Genomic DNA, 23,837 nt, shown 5'->3' on the forward strand with positions numbered 1-23,837 from the left:
CAGCTACCCCTCTAGCCTTAGCAAATTTCTTATAAACTCTTGCCACATGCAGTTGTCTCAACCTGCAATGCCCTTTCTGTAGCTCAACTGGAAAACTGCCTCTAGGCTTCTAGAGAGTTCATGTAGTGTGTCCCACCTTCCCTGAAAATTTTCAAGTAGTTCCTTGGTCTCTGCCTTTAAAGCACCATGATCATCCAAGCATTAGCTTTTACCAATAGTTTTAAAAAGTTTGTCAGTAAATGTGACTATAAGCTCCTGAAGCTAGGAATTTTGTTTTATGTTTGTACTTCCAGTACCTAACAGAGCATCAGCTTGAATTCAAGAATGGATGAATGGATACCTCCCTGCAGCAGTTCCAACCATTCCATAGGCAATTGATTGGTTCCCTTCCTCCATTCTCCTTTAATACTTTCTATATATTTCCAGACTCATAGTTAACTACTTTATATATCCATCTCCCCAGTATAATCTGTGATTAGAGACCATTCCTTCCTATTCTTGTAGTTTCTGGATCTAGCATATAATATGCCATCAGTAAGTAAAGGAGTGAAAAACTTGAAAGCATGCTTCTCAAGCTTGGGGGTGGCACTCTATTTAATATGTTTGATGCCAGACTCTTGATTCAAAAAGACCTGGATTTTTGTTTTTTAATGATATGGAAAGATGGACCCAAACTAGCCAAATCAAATTTAACATAAAGAGGTATAAAGCTCCAAATTTCAGTACACATTAGGTTTTTATTTCCAAGGTGAGAGACAACTGAATCAACAGTATGGCATGACTGGAAATAAAACACAGAAACCCACTGTTACAAAATAATAAAGCACAGCAGCTGGAGAAAGACAGTTGAGCCCTGTTATGCTTTGAACTCTTCAGACATATCTTGAGTGTTGTATAATTTATGGGGCACATTAACAAAATGGGAAAATTCCAGAAGTGGGTAAATGGGCTCATAAGTGGCCTGAAAACTACAAAAATGAGGAATGGTCAGAAGAACAGGAATGCTGGGCTTAGGGAAAAGAAGCAGGGAGAGCAGGGGAGACTATGGAATGTGGGCTCAAGGGATACAGATCCCAGTTCAACCTAGTTTTGATTATTATTGCTTGTACATCTTCTTCATTTTACAAATGAGGAAACTGAGGACCAGAGGTTAATGGAGTTTCCCAAGGTCAGTCAGCTAACAGAGCTAGGACTCAACTCTGGTCCATTATACCAAGCTGCTGGAAAAGTTCATCTTCTTTCTTTATTTTTAAAGGCTTATTCATTTATTTTTATTTTAGAGGTGGGGCAGAGGGAGAGGGAGTCTTAAGCAAACTCCATGCTGAGCATGGAGCCTGAGGCAGGGCTTGATCTCAAGATCCTGAGACCAGGACCTGAGATGAAACCAAGAGTCGAACGCATAACCAACTGTGCCACCCAGGCACCCCGAGTTGGATTTCTTTAAAATGATTATCCTAATAGCATTTTGCTCTTTTTTAAACTCCTAGTTGTATTTCCAAATGCATGTTCAGTCCCTTGTAGATCCCAACGAGTTATGAGGCCTCTGTTCACCAGTGTAAACATCTGGGGAGAAAACTCTCATCACAGATGGACAGGAAAGTCTTGTATTAGGTTGGACTTTAGGTTTGAAAACTTCTTAGGTTACTTCATATACTAAGATTGCACAATTCTATGATAAATTATAATTATTTGAATTAATGCGTAACGACTTTATAATTATGCAGTGTAGTTTTGGCTCTGGAGTCAGACTGAGTCTGAATCCCTGCTCTGCCCCTCCAGCTGAGAGGGCGTGGGCACAGTATTTAACCTCTTCAGTCCTCAATATCCTCATTTGTAAAATGGAGATAATAATACTTACCACACAAAGTTATCGTGAGGGCAAAGAGCGAGCAAAAAGAACTCAACGAACATGAGTCTAGCTGTCTGTACGGGAGTGGAGGAGACTGTCAAAGGAAAATGGTATACAGTAAGAAGAGGTGTAAGGGCAGAACCATGGAGATCACTAACATTTAGCTGGTGTGCTGGGCTGAATAGTATCTCCCCCCAAATTCTTGTCAACTGGAAACCTTATTTGGAATTAGGGTCTTTGCAGATATAACCAAGTTAAATTGGGTTAGGATTAGGGCCTTAATCCAATGACTGGTATTCCTCTAAGAGGGAAATTCGGACACATCCTATAAGAGATGCACAGAAGGAAAATGATATGAAAACACGGGGAAGAGCCCGCTACATGAAGACACAGAAATGCAGGGAAGAAGTCCAGAAGGCCACAGAGACAGAGGTTGTTGTGATACACCTAGGAACCAAGGAACACCAAGGACTGTTGGCAACCATCAGAAGCTAGTAAGAGGCAAGGAAGGATCCTGTCCAAGAACTTTCAGAGAGAGCATGACTTTGCCATGGTCTTAATCCAGGACTTCCAGCTTCCAGAACTCTGAGAATAAATTTCTCCTGTTTTAAGCCACCCAGTTTATAGTACTCTGTTATGGCATCCCTAGGAAATTAAGACAGTTGGTGAACAGTCATGGAAAACACAGGATGGGTGATAAACCTTACTAGTTTCAAAATTGTTCCATAACTATAATTTCAATTGATCCTCACAAATACCTTGTGAAGTAGCAGTGACGTTTACAGAAAATGGATAAGCAGAAGTGGTAGAAACTTGACAGAAGGTGGCAGAAGAAACAGAATTGGAACCTGAGTGAAGGGTCCTATTTACTCTAACCCTGTTAAGCCAAATGCTTCATCCTTTTCCACTCTTTTTAAAGCTTCGTTCCTCATCACAATTCCAACTTCATCCTCTTACTTCCGGCAATTTGCTTTCAGGAAGATCACTGATGAATAAACTCTACAGTGAATTACATTCTCTAACTTCTTGCATTGTACAGCCTTAACTCTATTATGGAAAGACCTTATCCACACAAGTAAGGAAGACATACTGGGGAGGAACAAGTCAGTCCTCTTCCTATAGTTATAGAGACCAGGTAGCGAATTATCCCACAAACTCCCGTATCCATGGGCAACTTCAGCAGAAGAAAAGTAGAGCAGTGAAATGATAAACTTGTAAACAGTCCATGTTATATAATCCCGATTGTGTGCCCATACTGGCACAGAAAGATTTACTAACTTTTCTCGGATTACACAGGTTCTCAGTTTTAGAGTAAACAGAAACCCCTGGATCAATGTTCCTTCCTTAAACCACCCCGTCTGTTCCTCCAAAGATTCGCAAATACCACTTTCACTGCTTCCTTTTGGATTAAAATTAAAACTTTCACTGGAATGACCCCCCAAAAAAGTTATTTAAACTCTCCGAGCTTCAGTTCGCACAGGTAAGAAAATAACACTTATTGTCAGTATTTCCTGTGAAGCATAAATGATAGGCAAAACACCTGGCACAACAAATTTCGCCCCAAGACTACACAAAACCGTTTTGAGACTTTTATCTGTGTTCACTGGCCTCCACCTGAAGACCAGAGACTACGAGCAACCCCGCAGTGGAAGCCTCCGCCCCCGGCGCTATGTGAGGGCGTGACCAGCGGGAAGGACCCGGTTGGCTCCGCCCCAGTCGGGGCGCCCGGCGCGCCTGATCGCTTCTGCCCTTTAGCCCGCCCCGCACCCCGATCCGCGGCCGCCCGTGTCTCTTCTCCCTTAGTACCGGATACGAAGACGCCTGCAAGGATTTGAATCCGACGTGGAGTGAGGCACAGCCGGGAACAGCCCGGGCCCGGCGTGCCGCGGCCACTCGAGGCCCCCGCCGTCGCCACGCCCACGCGCCGTCGCCCCGGCTCCGCCCCTCTGAGAGCAGAAACTTGTGGGGCCTGCACCGGAGCTCACCTTCTTACGGTGGTCTTTATTACCATGCCGCTGTATGAAGGCCTAGGGAGCGGCGGGGAGAAAACGGCAGTCGTGATAGACCTGGGAGAGGCTTTTACCAAGTGAGTGGCGACGGCGCTGACTGCGGTCGTCCTGAGGGGAGGGCGGTGGTCGAGGCCCGGCCCGGGTCCTCTTCCCAGGCTCACGGGGCAGTTTGCCACATCTCCATTTTTTCTCCAGCACCTCCGCAAATTACGGCCCTTATTATTTATTTTCAACATGGGCTATACGAGTCCCGAGGATCTGGTTCTGACTCCTGGAGAGGTCCAGGAGGCTTCGGGAGAATGGTTTTCGCCGCCGCCCGATTGTCACCCCAGATTGAACGGACCCTTTGGTGTGATCCATGCAGGGGATGACAGCAGTGGTTTAGACCTTGTCCTGGGCTTATTTGCTTAGGAAGGTAGCCACCGAGAACTGTAACGTAAACATTTATTGAACGGAGCCTCTGTTGGTACCGGAGATTCAAATGTAAGACAGGGCCGTTGCTCCACAAGAGTAGGAAGTCCAATTAGAGAGACGGAACACATAAACAAAGAGGTGAAGCCCTGTAGGAAGACTCGAGATCCTTTGTTGCTCCCTGCCCGAACTCTTAAATTAGGAAATTTGACATGTTTTAAGAGGCAGCTTGTAAACACTAGTGGCTTTCAATCTTTTGGATGGCATAGATCCCTTTGACGACCGAAAGAAAGCCACAGATACACAAACCTTAAAATATTTAACCACGGTCTCAGAGGTTAGCGGACGATCACCCTGGTCCTTGGACTTGAGGTTGTGAGCCCTTGTACTGGGCTCAAGAGGACAATAACAGAATGCCTCTTGTATAGATATTTGAAATAGAAACATCTGAAAATCTTTATATATATCTGAACACTGCCTAGTATATAGTAGGTATTTAATAATTATTTGTTGAATAAGTTGTCAAAACCGCCTATTTAAGTGTTGGGACCGCAGGTGCTCCAGAATTGGATAAAACACAGTTCTTGGTCCATGACATTCTCTTACTGTTCTATGCAAGATCCTCCCTTATTTATGTTTTCTTATTTTAAATGTTTATTTCAATAGCATAGTAAATACCTTGAGGCTGACACTCAAAGATAATTACTCTGACTATGAGGAAATGAGCAGAAAGTTACTATACAGGAAGATGATTATTGACAAATCAAGAGGAGGGTAATAAGATGAATTTATGAAGTAAAAGAAAGGAATTGAAGTCAACCAGTGGGCTGCATCCTGGGGAATTTGAGGAGCATTGGTGCAAGTAAACATGGAGATGTAACTAGTAGAAGATGGAAAGAGCCATTTGGGAATAGAAGAGCAGTAATGGAAACTAGGCGGGATAAGAGATCATGTTAAGACTAAACTTATATGGTGATCATTTGTAGCAGAATTTTTAGAAAGGTTTTGTTTTACTAACATGAAACATACATGCAAATACCTAAATACTTGTTTTTTTAAGATTTTATTTATTTATTTGACAGACACAGTGAGAGAGGGAACACAAGCAGAGGGAGTGGGAGAGGGAGAAGCGGGCGTCCTGCAGAGCAGGGATCCGGATGCGGGGCTCAATCCCAGGACCCTGGGCTCATGAGCCACCCACGCACCCCAGGAGAACCATTGTTTTAAGGATGAAATATTATGCGATTTTTAAAATAACAATGAAGACTATAATAATATGGGCAGAAGCTTATTGTATGAAGTTCATGACATTTGAACATCGTGATTATGTCAGATACGCATAGTGTAAAAAGACCAAAAGGAAACACGTAAATATGGAAATTAATATTAGAGTGATGAAATTATGAGTAACTCATGAATTATATAAGTGAAGTCCTATAACATAGTCAGATAATCCAGGGTTGTAGAGATGTGTTGCCTAAAATTCAGGTATAATTTAAAACAGAAACACCTGGGTGGCTCAGTCAGGTAAGCGTCTGCCTTCAGCTCAGGTCATGATCCCAGGGTCCTGAGATCGAGTTCCGCATTGGGCTCCTTGCTCAACAGGGAGCCTGCTTCTCCCTCTGCCTGCCGCTCCCCCTGCTTGTGTGCTCTTTCTCTCTCTAATGAATAAATACATAAAATCTTTAAAAAAAAAAAAAAACTGAAAAAAGTACATACTGGTCTGAAATAATATACTGGTTTATTTCGATATCACTAATTTGAAACAATGTTTTACCTGTAATACACAATTATGAATATAGATGGCATTAACTTTTTCTTAGTTTCTTTGTCCCTTTGAATACATCAGAGATGTTTCCATATGTTTTTGTGACCACTGCTTTGAAACAAATGCAGAAAAACGTGTTTCTGTGACAAATACATAGAAAGAATGTTACAGTAAATTGAATGTTTCAATTTTCTGTTTATTTTCAGGTGTGGATTTGCTGGAGAAACTGGTCCAAGATGCATAATTCCTAGTGTGATTAAAAAAGCTGGTCTGCCTAAGGTATTTACTTTTTTAACAATTTAGTAAAACAAATGCTGTACTATAAAATACTTTTTAATGTGACTTCAAGTAAGATTGATTAGAACAGTGCTAAATATATAACTTATGACTGTATTCCAAGAAAATATTTTTTTTTTTTAAAGATTTTATTTATTTATTTGACAGAGAGAGAGAGAGAGAGCGAGAGCAGGAACACAAGCAGGGGGAGTGGGAGAGGGAGAAGCAGGCCTCCCGCCGAGCAGGGAGCCCGATGCGGGACTCGATCCCAGGACCCTGAGATCATGACCCGAGCCAAGGCAGACGCTTAATGACTGAGCCACCCAGGCGCCCCCAAGAAAATATTTTTAAATCTTTATTTCATTTTAAGTTTCCTACCAAAGCTAATTTGACCGACCAGGAATTGTAGAGCAATAGGAAGAATAATTTTGCATGCCATAAAATTCACATGTTAAAATCAAATACAGATGCTTCTGCCATAACTTAATATTTGCATTCCTGAAAAACCTCCTTTTTTTTTTTTTTTTAAAGATTTTATTTATTTATCTGACAGAGAGAGACACAGCAAGAGAGGGAACACAAGCAGGGGAAGTGGGAGAGGGAGAAGCAGGCCTCCCGCCAAGCAGGGAGCCTGATGCGGGGCTCGATCCCACAACCCTGGGATCATGACCTGAGCCGAAGGCAGACACTTAATGACTGAGCCACCCAGGCGCCCCCCTGAAAAACCTCCTTTCCATCACAAATAAAAGTAGGTTTATGGTGGGGCAGACCTTATAAAACCCACGTAATTTTGTAATTACAGCACTAGCAAAAGTAATAACTGATTCCTCAGAAAAAAAATTAGGATAGCTTTGGCTTGCAACTGAGAGTGGCTGGAGGCTCTCTCAGGGATATTAAAAATAAAATGGAATAATGGATTGAAAATGTTGGTCAGTGGGTGCTGAGCCAATGCAGATGGCAGTCAGTTCTGAGCCAGTGGGGCTATTGTTAAGGTGGAACCAAGAGCAAATGCAGCCCAAAAAAGAGTCATGAAAGGGTCTGCTTTGGGAAGGGAGCCCCTGCTACAGAGGATCATTTAAGCTTTTGAAGATTTTTTTTTTTAAGATTTTATTTATTCATTTGAGACACAGAGATACAGAGAGAGAGAGAGAGAGAGAGAGCATGAGCAGGGAGAGAGACAGAGGAAGAAGGAGAAGCAGGCTTCCCGCTGAGTCAGGAGCCCGACGTGGGGCTCAATCCCAGGACCCTGGAATCATGACCTGAGCCGAAGGCAGACGCTCAACCATCTGAGCCACCCAGGCGCCCCAGCTTTTGAAGATTTTATTTATTTGAGAGAGAGCGTGTGTGTGTGTGTGTGAGAGCAAGAAAGAGAGAGCTCGCACGCATAAGCAGGGGGAGGGGCAGCCTCCCTGCTGAGCAGGGAGCCCTGCACAGGGCTCTATCCCAGGACCCTGGGATCGTCACCTGAGCCAAAGCAGACCCTTAATGGACTGAGCCACCCAGGGCCCCTCATTTAAGCTTTTGAAAAATAGATCTTAAAGGATGCCTATGTGTGTGGCCACTTTTTTTTTTTAAAGATTTTATTTATTTGACAGAGAGAGAGAGCACAAGTAGGCAGACATGCAGGCAGAGGGAGAGGGAGAAGCAGGCTCCCCCACTGAGCATGGTGCCCGACGTGGGGCTTCATCCCAGGACGGGATCATGACTTGAGCTGAAGGCAGCCGCTTAACTGACTGAGCCACCCAGGTGCCCCGACTTTCTTCTTCTTGATGAAAGTTATAACTCTGCTATCATTTCAGCTCCTCTTGTCTAACATGAACTAATATAAATTTCATATTATGTAGATAGTATTCCCTTATTTAGCAATGGAAATATATTTGGTTTTATAGAAGTACATATTGTAGCAAAATAGATTAGTACATCAGTTTATATTTGGTAATGGGATGCATCTTTAAGATAAAAAGAGATACATTGATTCACAAATCTTTTTAATGTATGCTTGATTAGGGAATCACTTTATTGATTTCAAAATTTTCCAGGGGCGCCTGGCTGGCACAGTCGGAAGAACATTGCAGCTTTTGATCTCAGGATTGTGAGTTCGAGCCCCATGTTGGGGTTAGAGATTACTTAAATAAAAACTTAAAAAAATTAAATTTTGGGGGGGCACCTGGGTGGCTCAGTTGGTTGAGTGGCTGGCTCTTGATCTCAACTCAGGTCTTTTTTTTAGCGTCATGAGTTCAAGCCCCATGTTGGGCTCAGTGCTGGTCAGGGAGCCTATATGAATGAATGAATGAATGCTGGTCAGGGAGTCTGTATGAATGAATGAAGCCTATATGAATGAATGAATGAACGAATGAAAGAAAGATAGATGTATACAATTTTTTTTCCCCACAAATCCTTGGATAAGCTAGAAATGTAGTAGGTACTTGTGGTGTGTATTCAAAATGTGATAGAAGTTCCTCTCTGTTCACTTTTCGTGTTCTTTTGCTTTATAATAATTGAGGTTAATGTGATACTTGATAAATTTCTAGATAGATTCCTGACTGGACTTAGAACTGTAATATTCTCATTGATATTTTTCTTAGTGCTTTCAGCTTTTATATTCATCCTGAAAAGACAAATATATATTTGAAGATTAATCTATAATCAGCCATACATGGTTTGGAACTTTCTTTAAGCTACATAAAATCATGAAATTAGCTGAGCTAATGGTCTTTCCACTAAAAGTAAATGAAAAGAGGTCTGCCATTGATGCATCAGAGTACTTAGAGCTTTCTGAGGATCATAAGTAAAGCTCTTGTTCTCTGTTGGTGTTGACTTAGCACTCATGGTTTGGTAGTGTTTGCATATACTGTTCAGTGCTGTTTTTCACCACACATTTGTGAGCATGTACTTTGTGCCTGGTACTGTGTCATTTGAAGGAGGGTATATCATAAGCAAACTAGGAACAGTTCTTGCACCTTAGAGTATGTAGTCTAATGGGAAGGTAGACATTTTACAAGTAATTAAGTGGGGTGATCTTACAAAAGGGAAAGTGTTAATTGCTTTAGGTGTGACTTACAGGGACTGGACCAACTCTGGAGTGTTTGAGGAAGCTTTTGATACTTTTTAATCAGTGGTTTTGATCAGTCCTGCCAAAATGGTATGTCTAGATGGAGGAAAAATGCAAATGAGCATAGCTTTCTACTTGTGGACACATACTTTTATCCCCACAAACCAAAAAGTTGTTATCTTAGGCCCATTCTTTTTTTTTTTTTTAAAGATTTTATTTATTTATTTGAGAGAGAGAGAGAATGAGAGATAGAGAGCACGAGAGGGAAGAGGGTCAGAGGGAGAAGCAGACTCCCCGCTGAGCAGGGAGCCCGAGGTGGGACTCGATCCCGGGACTCCAGGATCATGACCTGAGCCGAAGGCAGTCGCTTAACCAACTGAGCCACCCAGGCGCCCCTCTTAGGCCCATTCTTAAAGATTCCTCATTTGGGACACCTGGGTGGCTCAGTTGTTAAGCATCTGCCTTTGGCTCAGGTCATGATCTCAGGGTCCTGGGACCGAGTCCCGCATCAGGCTCCTTGCTCGGCAGGGAGCTTGCTTCTCCCTCTCCTTCTGCTGCTCCCCCTGCTTGTGCTCTCTCTCTGCCAAATAAATAAATTAAAAAAAAAAAAGATTCCTAATTTAAGTGATTTATTTATGTTTAATGTTTGCATTTATTCCCAATAAAAATCACTCGTGATTTATTACCAGAAAATGCATTAGTACAGTAAATAAGCATGTTTAAATTTAAGATGATTTTGTTATTTTAAATTAATAAGTAATTTTAATTTTTTATAGCCTATCAAAGTTGTTCAATATAATATCAATACAGAAGAATTGTATTCCTACCTAAAGGAATTCATCCACATACTGTATTTCAGGTAAGATGCAGTTGTGTTTGTTTTTCCCCCCCCGAGCTTTTGTGATTAGATTTTCCTGATGCCAGTCATAGTAATATTTGGTTGTGTTACATCGTAAAAAAAAAGTTGACCTGCACTGCATTTTTACTTGCTTATTTTCAACCTTTTCCAAAATGTATTTGAAGACTGGATAACTGGCAAGCATAAGGAGATGCTGAAAACAAATTAAATGTTCATTAATAAAGGGCATTGGATAATTAAATTATTATATATCCATATAGTGAAACACTTTACAGCCATTAAAAGAGTTCTGAATCTGTTTGTAGTCATACAAAAGGTGTCTTAGATATATTGATAATTGATAAAAGCAAGTTTCAGAACATCTGTGGAATAAACAGTTCTGTTAAAATACATTCATATGCATGGACTATAATGACAATATATAAACTGCTCTAAATGGTAGTTTCGGGCTAGTAGAAGTGTAAGGTATTTGTACTTTCCAAGTTATAAACTTCTGTTATATTTGGAGTTTTATGAACATATATTACTTTTGTAACCTAAAAAAAGAAGAAAATCTTTTTAATGACTCAAGTGTGTATTTGTACTAGGCTGTGGCTTTTGTTTACTGAGATAAATGAAGTAACAGATGGAAAGATACGGACACAGTACATAGCACTTAATAAGAGTTCAGGAATGTAACGTTTCCTGGGTAATAAAATAAATGTATCTTTTTGTCATAAAACAGCTTGAGCTAAGGTAGTAGAGTTTCTCCTTTCTTAACAAAATTGCATTATGTGCCAAAATAAATACCAACTTTCCTTTACTTTCCTGAGTACAAACCATCACTTTCCAGGCACCTGTTGGTGAACCCTAGAGACCGCCGGGTTGTGGTTATCGAGTCAGTGCTGTGTCCTTCCCACTTCAGAGAGACACTCACCCGGGTTCTTTTCAAGTATTTTGAGGTACCTCCTTTTTATGTTGTTTTTTATAGGTACTAAAACTGAAACTAAAAGGTCCTCGTTTAATTTCCTTCCTTATATATATTTTACACAGTGCCTTTGAGAAACCAGATGAGTGTAAACTCAAGCCATTTTAAATTGACCATTTATTTTCTTTGTATGGTTATTTCATGTGCAATCAGCCTTTCACCCAATACTTAGGTAACTGACAATTTCTTACTGATATTTCTGTTATTTATTTAACATAGGTTTTTTTTGTTTGAGGACCTTTTTGGAATTAAAAGATAGATTCTTTGCTGTGGAGTTTATAATGTGTTTTTTCCCCCAGGTCTTTCTAATTTCTGTTGTTTAGTTATGCTGACTGTTCTAACTTCTTCAGTTCCTTCATTTTAGGCTTTATTTATTTATTTATTTATTTATTTATTTATTTATTTTTGAGATTTTATTTATGTATTTGAAAGAGAGAGCAAGCGAGCATGAGCAAGGGGAGGGGCAGAGGGACAAGAAGACTCCCCGCCGAGTGGGGAGCCCCATTGTAGGGTTTGATCCCAGGACTCTGAGATCATAACCTGAGCTGAAGTCAGACATTTAACTGACTGAGCCACCCAGGTGCGACCTCCATGCCTTTTTCAATGTCTTTACTTAGAACTATCCCCCGCCCTGCCCTCTCACACAACCTTTAGGTAAGGGAAATATGGCCATTATATTTTAGAATTTGTTTATAAGGACTTTCATATTTTGATTGAATATTTATCTGATATTTGGGGTATCACCTGATCTGGCAAATTCTCGCTGAAAAATGTCACACAGAGTTAAGATTTTTATAGCTCTTCAATTTAATTTTAACTGCTATATTATGTTTTGTAAAAATAGAGTTCATATTACAAACTTTGTGAATAAAGACAATCAAGAATCTTTTTCTTAATTTTCATTTTGATGGCAAAGACATCTATTTTTTTTAATTTAAGCATCTTTTTTCGAATTTATGTTTCTGTACCTCTTCTTTTATCCTTTTCATTTTTCCCTCCAAAAGAGAGAGAACAGGGGCACCTGGGTGGCTCAGTCAGTTAAGCGTCTGTCTTCGGCTCAGGTCATGGTCCCAGGGTCCTGGGGTCAAGCCCTGCATCGGGCTCCCTCCTCCGCGGGAAACCTGCTTCTCCCTCTCCTTCAGCCTGCTGTTCCGCTTGCTTGTGCTCTCTCTTTCTCTTTCAAATAAATAAAATCTTTTAAAGAGAGAGAACAAAAATTGTAAAAAAAGTTTCATAATTGTCATTTTGGAATAAAACAACTTAGAGAATTTAAAGTGTTCTTATTATGGTATATTTCCATGATTGTGTAAATTCAGATAAATCAACAAACTAGATTTTGGCACCATAAAATGGTTGAAAGGTATCATAAATGTAATGTTGCTGTGAATTTTTCAAGTGTATTTGAAATATATGGGAAACACCTTCAACTACTCCTGGTTTTGTTGTTGTTATTGTTATTTTGGCTTTGTTGTTTTCTAGGTTCCATCTGTCCTGCTTGCTCCAAGTCATCTAATGGCTCTTCTGACACTTGGGATAAACTCTGCTATGGTCCTGGATTGCGGATATAGGGAGAGCCTGGTGTTACCTGTATCTTTTTTTTGTCAAGCAGCTAATTTTTCAGTTTTTACTCTATTTTAACATAATTAGGCTTATAAGTGGTTTTCATGGAATGAAACTATTTGGGGTTACCATATACAAATATAAATTCACACGTGGAAAAAATTCACAGGATTGTGAGACTTAAATTTTGTAGAAATTACCATTATGACTTGGTCCTGGTATGTACTTCAGAGGTCAGACCTCATGAATATTATGTTCAGTTTTTAAGAGGAGCATTAGCGAATTAGCTTGTGTCATAGTACTTGACTACCTTAGTCAAGTTCTAAGAAAAGATCATACAAAGAGTAATTGGAGAAACTGAAATGAGAAAGTTAAATCAAGAAAAATTAAAACACTAAATCTGCTTTCAAATAGCTGAAGGGCTTGCTGTGGAAAAGTAAGTACATTTTTTTTCTTTTTCTCTCTATTTCCAGAGGCTGTCATTGGAGGCACAGTAGGGTATAGGGTTTATGATTTTGGTTTTAGAATCAAATACACACATAAGTGGTAATTCTTGGCAATGCTTCTTACTAGTTGTATGATGTTAGTCAAGTAATCTCTTTGGGCCTCAGTTCTCTCATCTGTGAAATGGGAATTATAATAATTCCACCTCATGGAGGGGATATTGTGTGACTTGAGTGAGACAATGTATGTAAAGTATTTAGCATATGACCTGGCATGTAATACTTGCTTAACAGTGCTCTAGTTTTATATCATTCACCACTGGGAAGAACTTCCTAGTAATTCAAGCTGTCCCAAAATGGAATTAGTGACTATACACTGATGCATTCCTTGTCATTAGAAGCATGTAAGCCGAGTATAGGTAAAGGCTCTTAGAAATGTTAATAGTGAAGGCGCCTGGGTGGCTCAGATGGTTAAGTGTCTTCTGCCTTCAGCTCAGGTCATGGAGTCCCACATCAGGCTCCCTGCTCAGCGGGGAGCCTCCTTCTCTCCTACTCCCCCTGCTTATGCGCGTTCTCTCTCTCTCTCTCTCTCTCTCTCTCTCTCTCTCTCTCTCTGTCAAATAAATAAATAAATAAAATCTTTTTAAAAAAAAGAATTGTTAACAGTGGATATTGCTCCATTGAAAAGGACTTTGAAGTATATAAGTGCATGACTCAGGAAGTTTTGAGATCTACATATGTGTGTATTAGCAGAAATACTTGGGGGAGTGAAATCGAGAATCATTAGCTCCTAAAGAACTAAATTAGGTAATAGTTTTTAAAATATAAAGTATTCTCTGGGGCACCTGGGTGCCTCAGTCAGTTGGGTGTCTGCCTTCGGCTCAGGTCTCCCAGGGTCCTGTGATTGGACCCCACGTCGGGCTCCCTGCTCAACAGAGAGCCTGCTTTTCCCTCTCCCTCTCCCCCTGCTGGTGTGCTCCCCCCCTAAATAAATAAATAAAGTCTTTTAAAAATATATATGAAGTATTTTGTGTTAAGTCTCATAACAGTGGGGCACCTGGGTGGTGCAGTCAGCTGAGCATCTGACTCTTGGTTTCGGCTCAGGTTGTGATCTCAGGATCGTGAGATTGAGCCCCACCTTGGGCTCTGTGCTCAGAGTCCACTTAAGATTCTCGCTCCCTCTTCCCCTCCACCCTTCAAATAAATAAATAAATCTTAAAAAAAAAAACCAAAACCTCATAACAATCCTACAACGTAGGTATTATTCTCCTTGTTATATAAATCAGAAGATTGAAAGTTGGGTAGATGGTGACCCAAGGTCATATAAACATGTAGCCAAGATGTATAACCCATGTTTGTTTCCAAAGCCAATGTTCTTACCAATATACTCTTTCCTTTTTTATAAATATTGTACTTATATACGTCAGGAAAAACAATATGGAAAATAAGGTAACAAATCCACAGTATAGTAGTGTTCACTCCTCTCAGCTCTGTCTAATAGGAATACAATGTGAGACATATATGTAATTTAAAATTTTTCTGGGGCGCCTGGGTGGCTCAGTCGTTAAGCGTCTGCCTTCGGCTCAGGTCATGATCCCAGGGTCCTGGGATCAAGTCCTGCATCGGGCTCCCTGCTCAGCCAGGAGCCTACTTCTCCCTCTCCCACTCCCCCTGCTTGTGATCCCTCTCTCGCTGTGTCTCTCTGTCAAATAAATAAAATCTTTAAAAAAATAATAATAAAAAAATTAAAAAAATAAAATTTTTCTAAGAGCTACATTTTTAAAAGTGCAAGTGAAAAATGAAGTTACTATATTTTATTTAACCCAATATATTCAAAATATTATCATTTCAACATAGAAACTATATAAAAATTATAATGAGATGGTTTTTTTTTTTTTTAAAGATTTTATTTATTTATTTGAGAGACAGAGAGAATGAGAGAGAAAGCACATGAGATGGGGGGAGGGTCAGAGGGAGAAGCAGACTCCCCGCTGAGCAGGGAGCCCGATGCGGGACTCGATCCAGGGACTCCAGGATCATGACCTGAGCCGAAGGCAGTCGCTTAACCAACTGAGCCACCCAGGCGCCCTATAATGAGATGTTTTATAGAGTTTTTTGTATGTGTGTATTAAGTCCTCTAAATTTGGTATCAAGTTTGTTCTTATAGCACAGCTCAATTCAGACTGGCCGCATTTCAAGTAGCTACTTTATTAGACACCCTTGTTGTAACTAACGAATTCTGTGTGTGTGTTTGTGTGTGTTTAACCTTTTTCTTTTCTTTTCTTTTTTAATTTTATTTATTTGAGAGAGAGAGAGCACAAGAGGGGGTAGGGTCAGAGGGAGAAGCAGACTCCCTGCCGAGCAGGGAGCCCAATGCGGGACTCGATCCCAGTACTCCGGGATCATGACCTGAGCCAAAGTCAGTCGCTCGACCAACTGAGGCACCCAGGCGCCCTGTTTAACCTTTTTCTTTGAAGAAGAATATGAAAAAAGACTGATTTTTCTGTAACTCTTTTAAAAATATGAAGAATTTGTTACCAAAGTTGACTTAATACTGCAGAAGGTGAGGAAAGTATCAAGGAAGCCATGTTTTATTTCCTAACATAGTTGTATCCTTAACTGCCCTATAGATATATGAAGGAATCCCAGTACTAAATTGTTGGGGAGCACTCCCCCTAGGAGGAAAAGCTCTTCACAAGTAAGTGTCTTGGGATTTATCACATTTGCTCCACCTGTACCACAAAAACATGTTAATTTTTTGACAGTGATCAGTAAAGGGTAATATGGATGTTTAATGTTATTTAGTCCATTTTCTATTAGCCTTGAATGTATTCATCTTTTAAGATAAAACCACTTTTTTTTTTTTTTAAGATTTTATTTTTTTGACAGAGACACAGCAAGAGAGGGAACACAAGCAGGGGGAGTGGGAGAGGGAGAAGCAGGCCTCCCGAGGAGCAGGGAGCCGGATGCGGGGCTCAATCCCAGGACCCTGGGACCATGACCTGAGCTGAAGGCAGATGCCTAACAGCTGAGCCACCCAGGCGCCCCAGGATAAAACCACTTTTGTTTAAAGCATTATAACCTATTATGTAGTAAAATATTAAGAGAAGGATATCAAGTACAATATTTTAGTTCCAGTAACAACTATTTTTTAATTTCAGGGAGTTGGAAACTCAGCTACTGGAGCAGTGTACTGTTGACACAGGTGCTGCTAAAGAACAGAGCCTTCCCTCTGTGATGGGTAAAAGTATTTTAAACTGTTTAAAGTGGTTTACATTCCCTTGTTGTTCTTTGACTCATTTGTTTTCTACCTCATTGTATACTCTCTTCTCCCTCACATCACTGATGTCATTGCTCCAATTATAAGGTCATTATTGACCTCTTAATTACCAAATCCAGTAGTTTAATTTTGGTCATCCTTTTTAGAACTTCTGACATTGTGGATTATCATATACTTTCGATGTTTTCTCTTTGCTTTCAGGACTCTGTTCCTTTTATGATGTTCTATTATTATGTGATGTTCCTTGGTTTCCTCTGCTCTTGCTTTCTCTACTGAGATTCTCCTAGGCATCTGGTTTTCATTTTTTCTTCCACTGGCTTTTTAAAAGTGATCTCATCTTTTTTTTTTTTTTTAAAGATTTTATTTATTTATTTGAGAGAGATAGAATGAGAGATAGAGAGCACAAGAGGGAAGAGGGTCAGAGGGAGAAGCAAACTCCCCGCCGAGCAGGGAGCCCGACGTGGGCCTCGATCCCAGGACTCCAGGATCATGACCTGAGCCGAAGGCAGTCGCTTAACCAACTGAGCCACCCAGGCGCCCATGATCTCATCTATTTTTATAACTTCAGCTACGTCAATATGCAGTTGATTGTCAAATGTATCATTGGGCCTGACCCTTCTTGATATTCCTATCTCCAACTGATTTTTAGATGTAAACTAGGCATGTTTAGGTACCTCATACTTAAGACTTTCAAAAAGTGAATACATTATCTCTTCTTCCAAATTCATTTCAACAAATCATTCTCAGATAAAGATGGTATCTTCCTTATCTCCCATTTTAGAAAACTGGAGTTAAAAGTCCTTTCAGTTCTCCCTCAGAAATCTCTTAAATTTCATCTCTTTTTCTCTATCATCTATACTACTGTACATCTGAAAACAAAGACGTCGTAAACTGACCCTCATTATTTCTTGCTTGGATTATTATAGGAGACTCTTTGGACCGATTCAGTATTTCATACTGTTGCCAGAAATAACTTAATACAAGTCTGATTACACGGCTTAAGGATTTTTGCTGGCTCCACAGCTTAAAATCCAAATTATTTGCTTGATACACATGTTTCTTCCCAATCTGACTTTTTTTTCTGCCTCTTAGCCCTAAACTACTCAACCTAACCCTGTGTACCTTACTTCAGCTACAGTAAATTTCATATAGTCTTCTAGGCTCCACTAGTCCTCCCACAACCCTGAGCGTTTATTTATTCTCTTTCTTTGCCTGGGATGTTGGGTTTTTGATCCCTCTGCATGACTCAGCTGGAATGTCATTTTATTACAAAGCCTTCCTCATTTCCCCTGAGGAGAATAAATTTCTCCCCTCTCTGTTAAGTCCTCAGTAGTATTTATTATAGCACATATGACACATCCTCACTTGCCTGTTAATTCACCTTTTCCCTTCGTAGACTTTTGAGGATCCCTGTCTTAGTTGTTTTTCAATCAGTAGCACTTAGTATACTACCTGGGCACTGAATAAATGTTGGAAAGAGAAAGACAGGTTTTTAGGACATTTATCCTTGTGTATATTGTTTTCCAATTTTTCTTTTAGTAGTTAAGATAATAGCATTCTCTATGCTATAGATTAGATTATAATTTTTCTTTTTAAGATAAACTTTGTTACTTTTTCAGTATGTCATGAAGACAGTTAATTTATAAAAAGTGTCCAAAGATAATGGGTTTGTGTAGCATCCCAAGATATTTTTAATGAAGATCTTCTTTAAAACTGATTATAACTTATCCTTAAAATTCTGAACTGTACATTCTTGGACACTGTTTTTTAACCAACCACCATGGACTCTGTAATCTTTCTCTCACATAATTCCCCAAATCTGAGTCTGTGATAGCCTTGTAGTCCTACTAATTGTGGAATTAAATCATATCATTGTTTGCTGAATAACATGCTTAGGAGGATCAGAAATGCAAATACATTTGTAACTGAGTGCACATTTTATGTATACTTGGGTATCCTTAAATGAACTCTGAATGAGCTTTTTTCATTTAGTATTTGGAACCTAGTTCAAAAAGAATAAATATACTTTAGTATATACTTTATAATATACTTTAGTATATTTATAGTAACTTATAAAGGCTAACCTAAGTACATTGATTTGAAAAGGGTACAGTTTTAAAAATAAATTATATATAAAAATATTATGCTTCTTATTCTCCTAAATTAACCAAAATTTAGATATGATTGTTCAGAGCCAGAGACAATGAATACCTCTTGTTTCTATTTCTTATTTGAGAGATTTAAATAGTTGTTATTATTCACTAAGATTAAGGAAGCCCTTCCCAAAGTAGCATCTACCCCCAGCTAAAATAAGCCCTTTATTTTCAAGCCTGCTTTACATGTTGCCTAAAGAAAACTTTTTCATATTACCAAATTTGTTTTATGTTGGAATTCATCTGAATATCCCTAAAGAGTATATAGCAGTTATGAAATGCTATAGTTTTTAGCACTTATTGTTAATTTATAGGTTCCTATAATCTAGTTACATTTTTCTCATCTCTTTATAGCCAAATTAAAATTTTTTTGGAAATCTCTATCCTTTTGTGAGGTGAATTTCAACACAAGGATAGAACTCTTCAAACTTTTTGATCACATACTAGCTACATCAGTAAAAAACTTTGGAGCATGTACCCTCAATACGTATATATGTTTATTTATAAATTATATGCATACTATTATTGCTATATTATGAAACACAAAAGTAGGAATTTGGAAAGGATGAGATAATGATAAATAATAATTCTAAAGTTGTACTTACTAATGCTAAAAGTTTTTTGCTCCTCAAAAAAGCAATGTGATTAATATTATTTATTATTTTCTTAAAGGATATGGCTTAACATTTTGAAGGTGTGGCTTTTAAGTTTAATTTATAGTAATACTTTGTTTCAGTGGCTGTCATACCTTAAAAGATATAGCTAACAAGGTATGTAGGTTCTGATGGAAGAAGTGCATGAGTACCCTTATGAAATCATGATTCCATTTTAAGCTATAAATTTCTGTCTTCCTTGATGTAAATAATTTGTTTTTATAAATCAGAATATTTTTACATATTTAATCATGAGTTAAAAAGTCTGAGTTTAGAAGATTTTAAATTTAGGTTAGAAAATGTTTCTGAGTCTGACTTGGATAACTAGACTTTTAGCAACAGAATCACATCACAATGGTAATATATCCAAATGTCCACTTTCTAAAGGCTCCCTGTATTGTATAGATTTCTTTGAATAGGTACGTTCTCCGTTTTTTTTCTCCAAATTATTTAAATTCTAGTTAATTAACATGTAGTATAATACTGGTTTTAGGAGTAGAATTTAGTGATTCATTAGTAGAATTTAGTCATTCATCACTTACATATAACACCCAGGGCTCATCAGAACAAATGCCCTTCTTAATACCCATAACCCATTTAACCCATCCCCCCACCCACCAGTTTGTTTTCTGTCGTTAAGAGTCTCCTGGGGGGGGGGGGGGCGCCTGGGTGGCTCAGTTGGTTAAGCATCTGCCTTCGGCTCGGGTCATGATCCCAGGGTCCTGGGATCGAGCCCTGCATCGGGCTCCCTGCTTGGCGGGGAGCCTGCTTCTCCCTCTCCCACTCCCCCTGCCTGTGTTCCTGCTCTCACTATCTCTCTGTCTGTCAAATAAATAAATAAAAATCTTAAAAAAAAAAAAGAAGTCTCTTACGGTTTGCTTACTCTCTTTTTTTCTTTTTCTTTTCTTCTATGTTCATATGTTTTGTTTCCTAAATTCCACATATAAGTGAAATCATATGGTATTTGTCTTTCTCTGACTGACTTATTTCACTTATAATACACTAGCTCCATCCATGTCGTTGCAAATGGCAAGATTTCATTCTTTTTGATGGCTGAGTAATATTCCTGTGTGTGTGTGTACTGACTTTGAATGATGAAGTTTCTTGCTAGAAACAAAGGTAACTTTTTTGTTTGGCTTTTAAAAAGTTACAATACTTACATTTTTAAAAATTTTGCTGAAATAGAAAGTGGTAATGTGAGTGCAATTTAGCAGACTGTTTCTGCTTATTATTGAACTTCTGTTGTTCTAAATAAAATTTCTGTTTCAGGTTCAATTCCAGAAGGTGTTTTAGAGGACATTAAAGGTAAACTAAATTCCCATTTTTGTCCTTTTTATCCTTAAGTATTAGTTTAAAAGGCATGTGTTTCTAGAAATATTTACAGATGTACAAAATAATATTAAGTACATAATATAATCTAAAAACATTTAATATACAGGATAGGCTATGGAATAATGTAAATAAAATTTTTATTTTTCTTTAGATTTATGGGAGCTTTTGCATTATTTATGATATTGAAGAAACTTCTCAATTATAGAGTATACAGGATTACTAGGGAATTAACAGTTTGTACAGTATGAATTAACAGATAAGTTGCTCCAGAAAGACACTGGTTTTATGTTGTATAGAGGTTTTTTTTTACTCTAGTTTTTAAATATTTATTTGTAAAGTCATCTTACTGACTTTGGAAGTTCTAATTTGGGGCCAAAGTATATTGGATTCACTTTACTAGGATATATTACCTCTCCCTTGCTAGAGTGCGTTTTTATAATTTTTAAATGGAGTTTTCTGGATTTTTTTTTTTTTTTTGGTAAGATTGATTGATTTGAGAGAGAGAGAGAGAGCACAAGCAAGGGGAAGGGACAGAAGGAGAGGGAGAAGCAGACTCACCACTGACCAGGACCCTGAGATCCTGACCTGCGCTAAAGGCAGACGCTTAACTGACCGAGCCACCCAGGCGCCCCAGTTTGATTCACTGAAAAAAAAGGCATTTAAAATATAATTTAATATTCTTCAGTACTGAGAATGTCAATGTAAAATTAATAAGAGAATTAAATGAGACCTGGTGATAATCTGTTATAATCTTAAGTGATTTGTTCAGTGTCACACCAAAGGTAGAGTTAGAGCCAGGGCTGCAAAATGGATCTTGTTCTTCATTTTATTGTTCACTTACATGTTATAGTTACCTAAAATTTCTTCATTTATTGTAAAACCTGAGTCATTTGTACATGCTTATTGCAGTGGCTTCTTCTGCCAAGTATCTAAGATCTTAAGGGCTCGGTATTTATCTTATATGACAAAGATAGCTATGAGGACTTGAATAAAATAAAAAATATGTCAGTAGCTTGAACACCTAGCTTACCATCTGGCGTACTGAACACTTAGCTTACTATCTAGCATATTAGCGTATTGGAGATTCTTAATATATTTTGGACTAGTGAATGAGAAGAACTTTATATAAAATGTAAATATATATTTAACATGTTTTACAAGGAATTAAGTCATTAAATTGCATTCAACATCAGTTTTGTTTCTACTTAAAAATTTTTTATTCCTTACCTATTTGTGAAAATAATTTGAAGGAACTTATTATAAAAGGTACTTTGCGGGTCACCTGGGTGACTCAGATGGTTAAGCGTCTGCCTTCAGCTCAGGTCATGATCCCGGCATCCTGGGATTGAGCCCCGCATCGGGCTCCCTGCTCAGCCAGAGGCCTGCTTCTCCCTCTCCTACTCCCCCAGCTTGTGTTCCCTCTTTCTCTGTCTCTCTCTATGTCAAATAAATAAAATTAAAAAAAAAAAAGGTACTTTGCAAAGGAAATAATCTTTGAGGGCACCTGGGTGGCTCAGTCAGTTAAGCATCTGCCTTCGGCTCAGGTCATGATCCCAGGGTCCTGGGATTGAGCCCCATATTGGGCGCCCTGCTCAGCAGGGAGCCTGCTTCTCTCTCTCCCCTTGCTCCTCCCCCCGCTCATGCTCTCTAACTCACTCTTTCCCTCTCTCAAATAAAGTCTTCAAAAAAAAAAAGTAAGAATCTTTGAAAGAATAAATGTTCAAAGTGCAAAAAAAAGGTGATCTGGTAGAAGGAAAATGGTAGTGTTGGGCTGTGCCAAGACGGAGAAAATAATCATGTCAATAAACACTAAACTAAGGAGTGTTACTACGGCTAAGAGCAAAATTTAGCTTTGTGTTCTGACCAACCAAGATTTTTATTTTTTTATTTTTTTATTTTTGTAAGATTTTATTCATTTATTTGACAGAGACAGACACAGCAAGAGAGAGAACACAAGCAGGGGGAGTGGGAGAGGGAGAAGCAGGCTTCCCGCCGAGCAGGGAGCCCGATGCGGGGCTCGATCCCAGGACTCTGGGATCATGACCCAAGCCGAAGGCAGATGCCCAACGACTGAGCCACCCAGGCGCCCTGACCAACCCGGATTTTTTTAAAAGAATCGGATAGATAGATACATAAGATTAGATACAGAGACAGAAATCAGTCTGGTTCAAAGAAACATGCTACATTTTCATGATGCTAAAATTTATTTTTATTATGGTACTCTTTATACAGGGAATATCAAAAAATAGTTTCCTCTGGGCGCCTGGGTGGCTCAGTTGGTGAAGCATCTGCCTTCAGCTCAGGTCATGATCCCAGAGTCCTGGGATCGAGCCCTATATTGGGCTCCCTGCTCAGCAGGGAGTCTGCGTCTCCCTCCCCCTGCTCTTGCACGTGCTCTCTCTTTCTAAAATAAAATCTTTAAAAAAAAAAAAGTTTCCTCAGAGGTGGTTTTTTTTTATGTGATTTTGTGAAAGATGAATATGCAACATGTCTTATGATTCTGCAATGAATGAAAAAGATCTTTGTGAATAAATTGTCATAACCAAACTAAAGCCAGGGATAGTTTATAAAATCCAAAAGAATGGATAACTATCATGTTCACTTGAATAGAATTGTTTTAACTGGACATAGATTGATTCAATCACAAACCATAACAAAGTCTCCTTTTCTTTCTCATAAGTGCGCACTTGCTTTGTAAGTGATCTGAAACGTGGATTAAAAATCCAAGCAGCAAAATTTAATATTGATGGGAATACTGAGGTAAGTTAAAAATAAATATATATTCCTTTTCCAGAGGTTATAACCTATGTATTTATGCTTATGATATTTATATTTCAGCGTCCCTCACCACCTCCAAATGTTGACTACCCATTAGATGGAGAGAAGATTTTACATGTTCTTGGATCAATCAGGTAGACCTTAATTGTTATGAGCAAAATAAAAAACTAGAATGAATTTTTGGCCTTTAAAAATATATAAGCCTTTAATATTGCTGATTTGACAATTATGTGTTTTTCATAAGGCCTCCTCATTTACGATTAATTTTATTCAACTTTTTAAAAAAAATTAATTCAGAATTAGTAGAACTATGGTAGAGAATAAAGTATAATATTTTTTTTGAAGATTTTATTAGAGAGAGCATACATGCGTGACCTGGGGGAAGGGACAGAGCAAAAGAGAGAAAGAATCTCAAGCAGACTCCATGCTGAGCTCAGAGCCTGATGG

General features: G+C 38.8%; 1 protein-coding gene across 1 annotated transcript in view; it reads left to right on the top strand.

Annotated features, from left to right (window-relative positions):
* The first annotated feature begins 3,759 nt into the window (after nucleotides 1-3,759).
* ACTR10 (actin related protein 10) overlaps nucleotides 3,760-23,837 on the top strand; it is a 30,293-nt gene continuing 10,215 nt past the window's right edge. The window contains exons 1-10 of the mRNA XM_073895275.1: nucleotides 3,760-3,935; nucleotides 6,244-6,316; nucleotides 10,142-10,224; nucleotides 11,057-11,165; nucleotides 12,671-12,778; nucleotides 15,825-15,892; nucleotides 16,356-16,435; nucleotides 20,550-20,585; nucleotides 23,293-23,372; nucleotides 23,451-23,524. Of these exons, the coding sequence (XP_073751376.1) occupies nucleotides 3,859-3,935; nucleotides 6,244-6,316; nucleotides 10,142-10,224; nucleotides 11,057-11,165; nucleotides 12,671-12,778; nucleotides 15,825-15,892; nucleotides 16,356-16,435; nucleotides 20,550-20,585; nucleotides 23,293-23,372; nucleotides 23,451-23,524 (788 nt within the window). The 5' untranslated portion in view covers nucleotides 3,760-3,858. The remainder of the gene's footprint in view (nucleotides 3,936-6,243; nucleotides 6,317-10,141; nucleotides 10,225-11,056; nucleotides 11,166-12,670; nucleotides 12,779-15,824; nucleotides 15,893-16,355; nucleotides 16,436-20,549; nucleotides 20,586-23,292; nucleotides 23,373-23,450; nucleotides 23,525-23,837) is intronic.

The sequence above is a fragment of the Callorhinus ursinus genome, unplaced genomic scaffold, assembly GCF_003265705.2.
Source record: "Callorhinus ursinus isolate GAN/ISIS: 27379988/994484 unplaced genomic scaffold, GSC_fseal_2.0 scaffold8, whole genome shotgun sequence".
In the NCBI taxonomy this organism is placed as follows: Eukaryota; Metazoa; Chordata; class Mammalia; order Carnivora; family Otariidae; genus Callorhinus; species Callorhinus ursinus.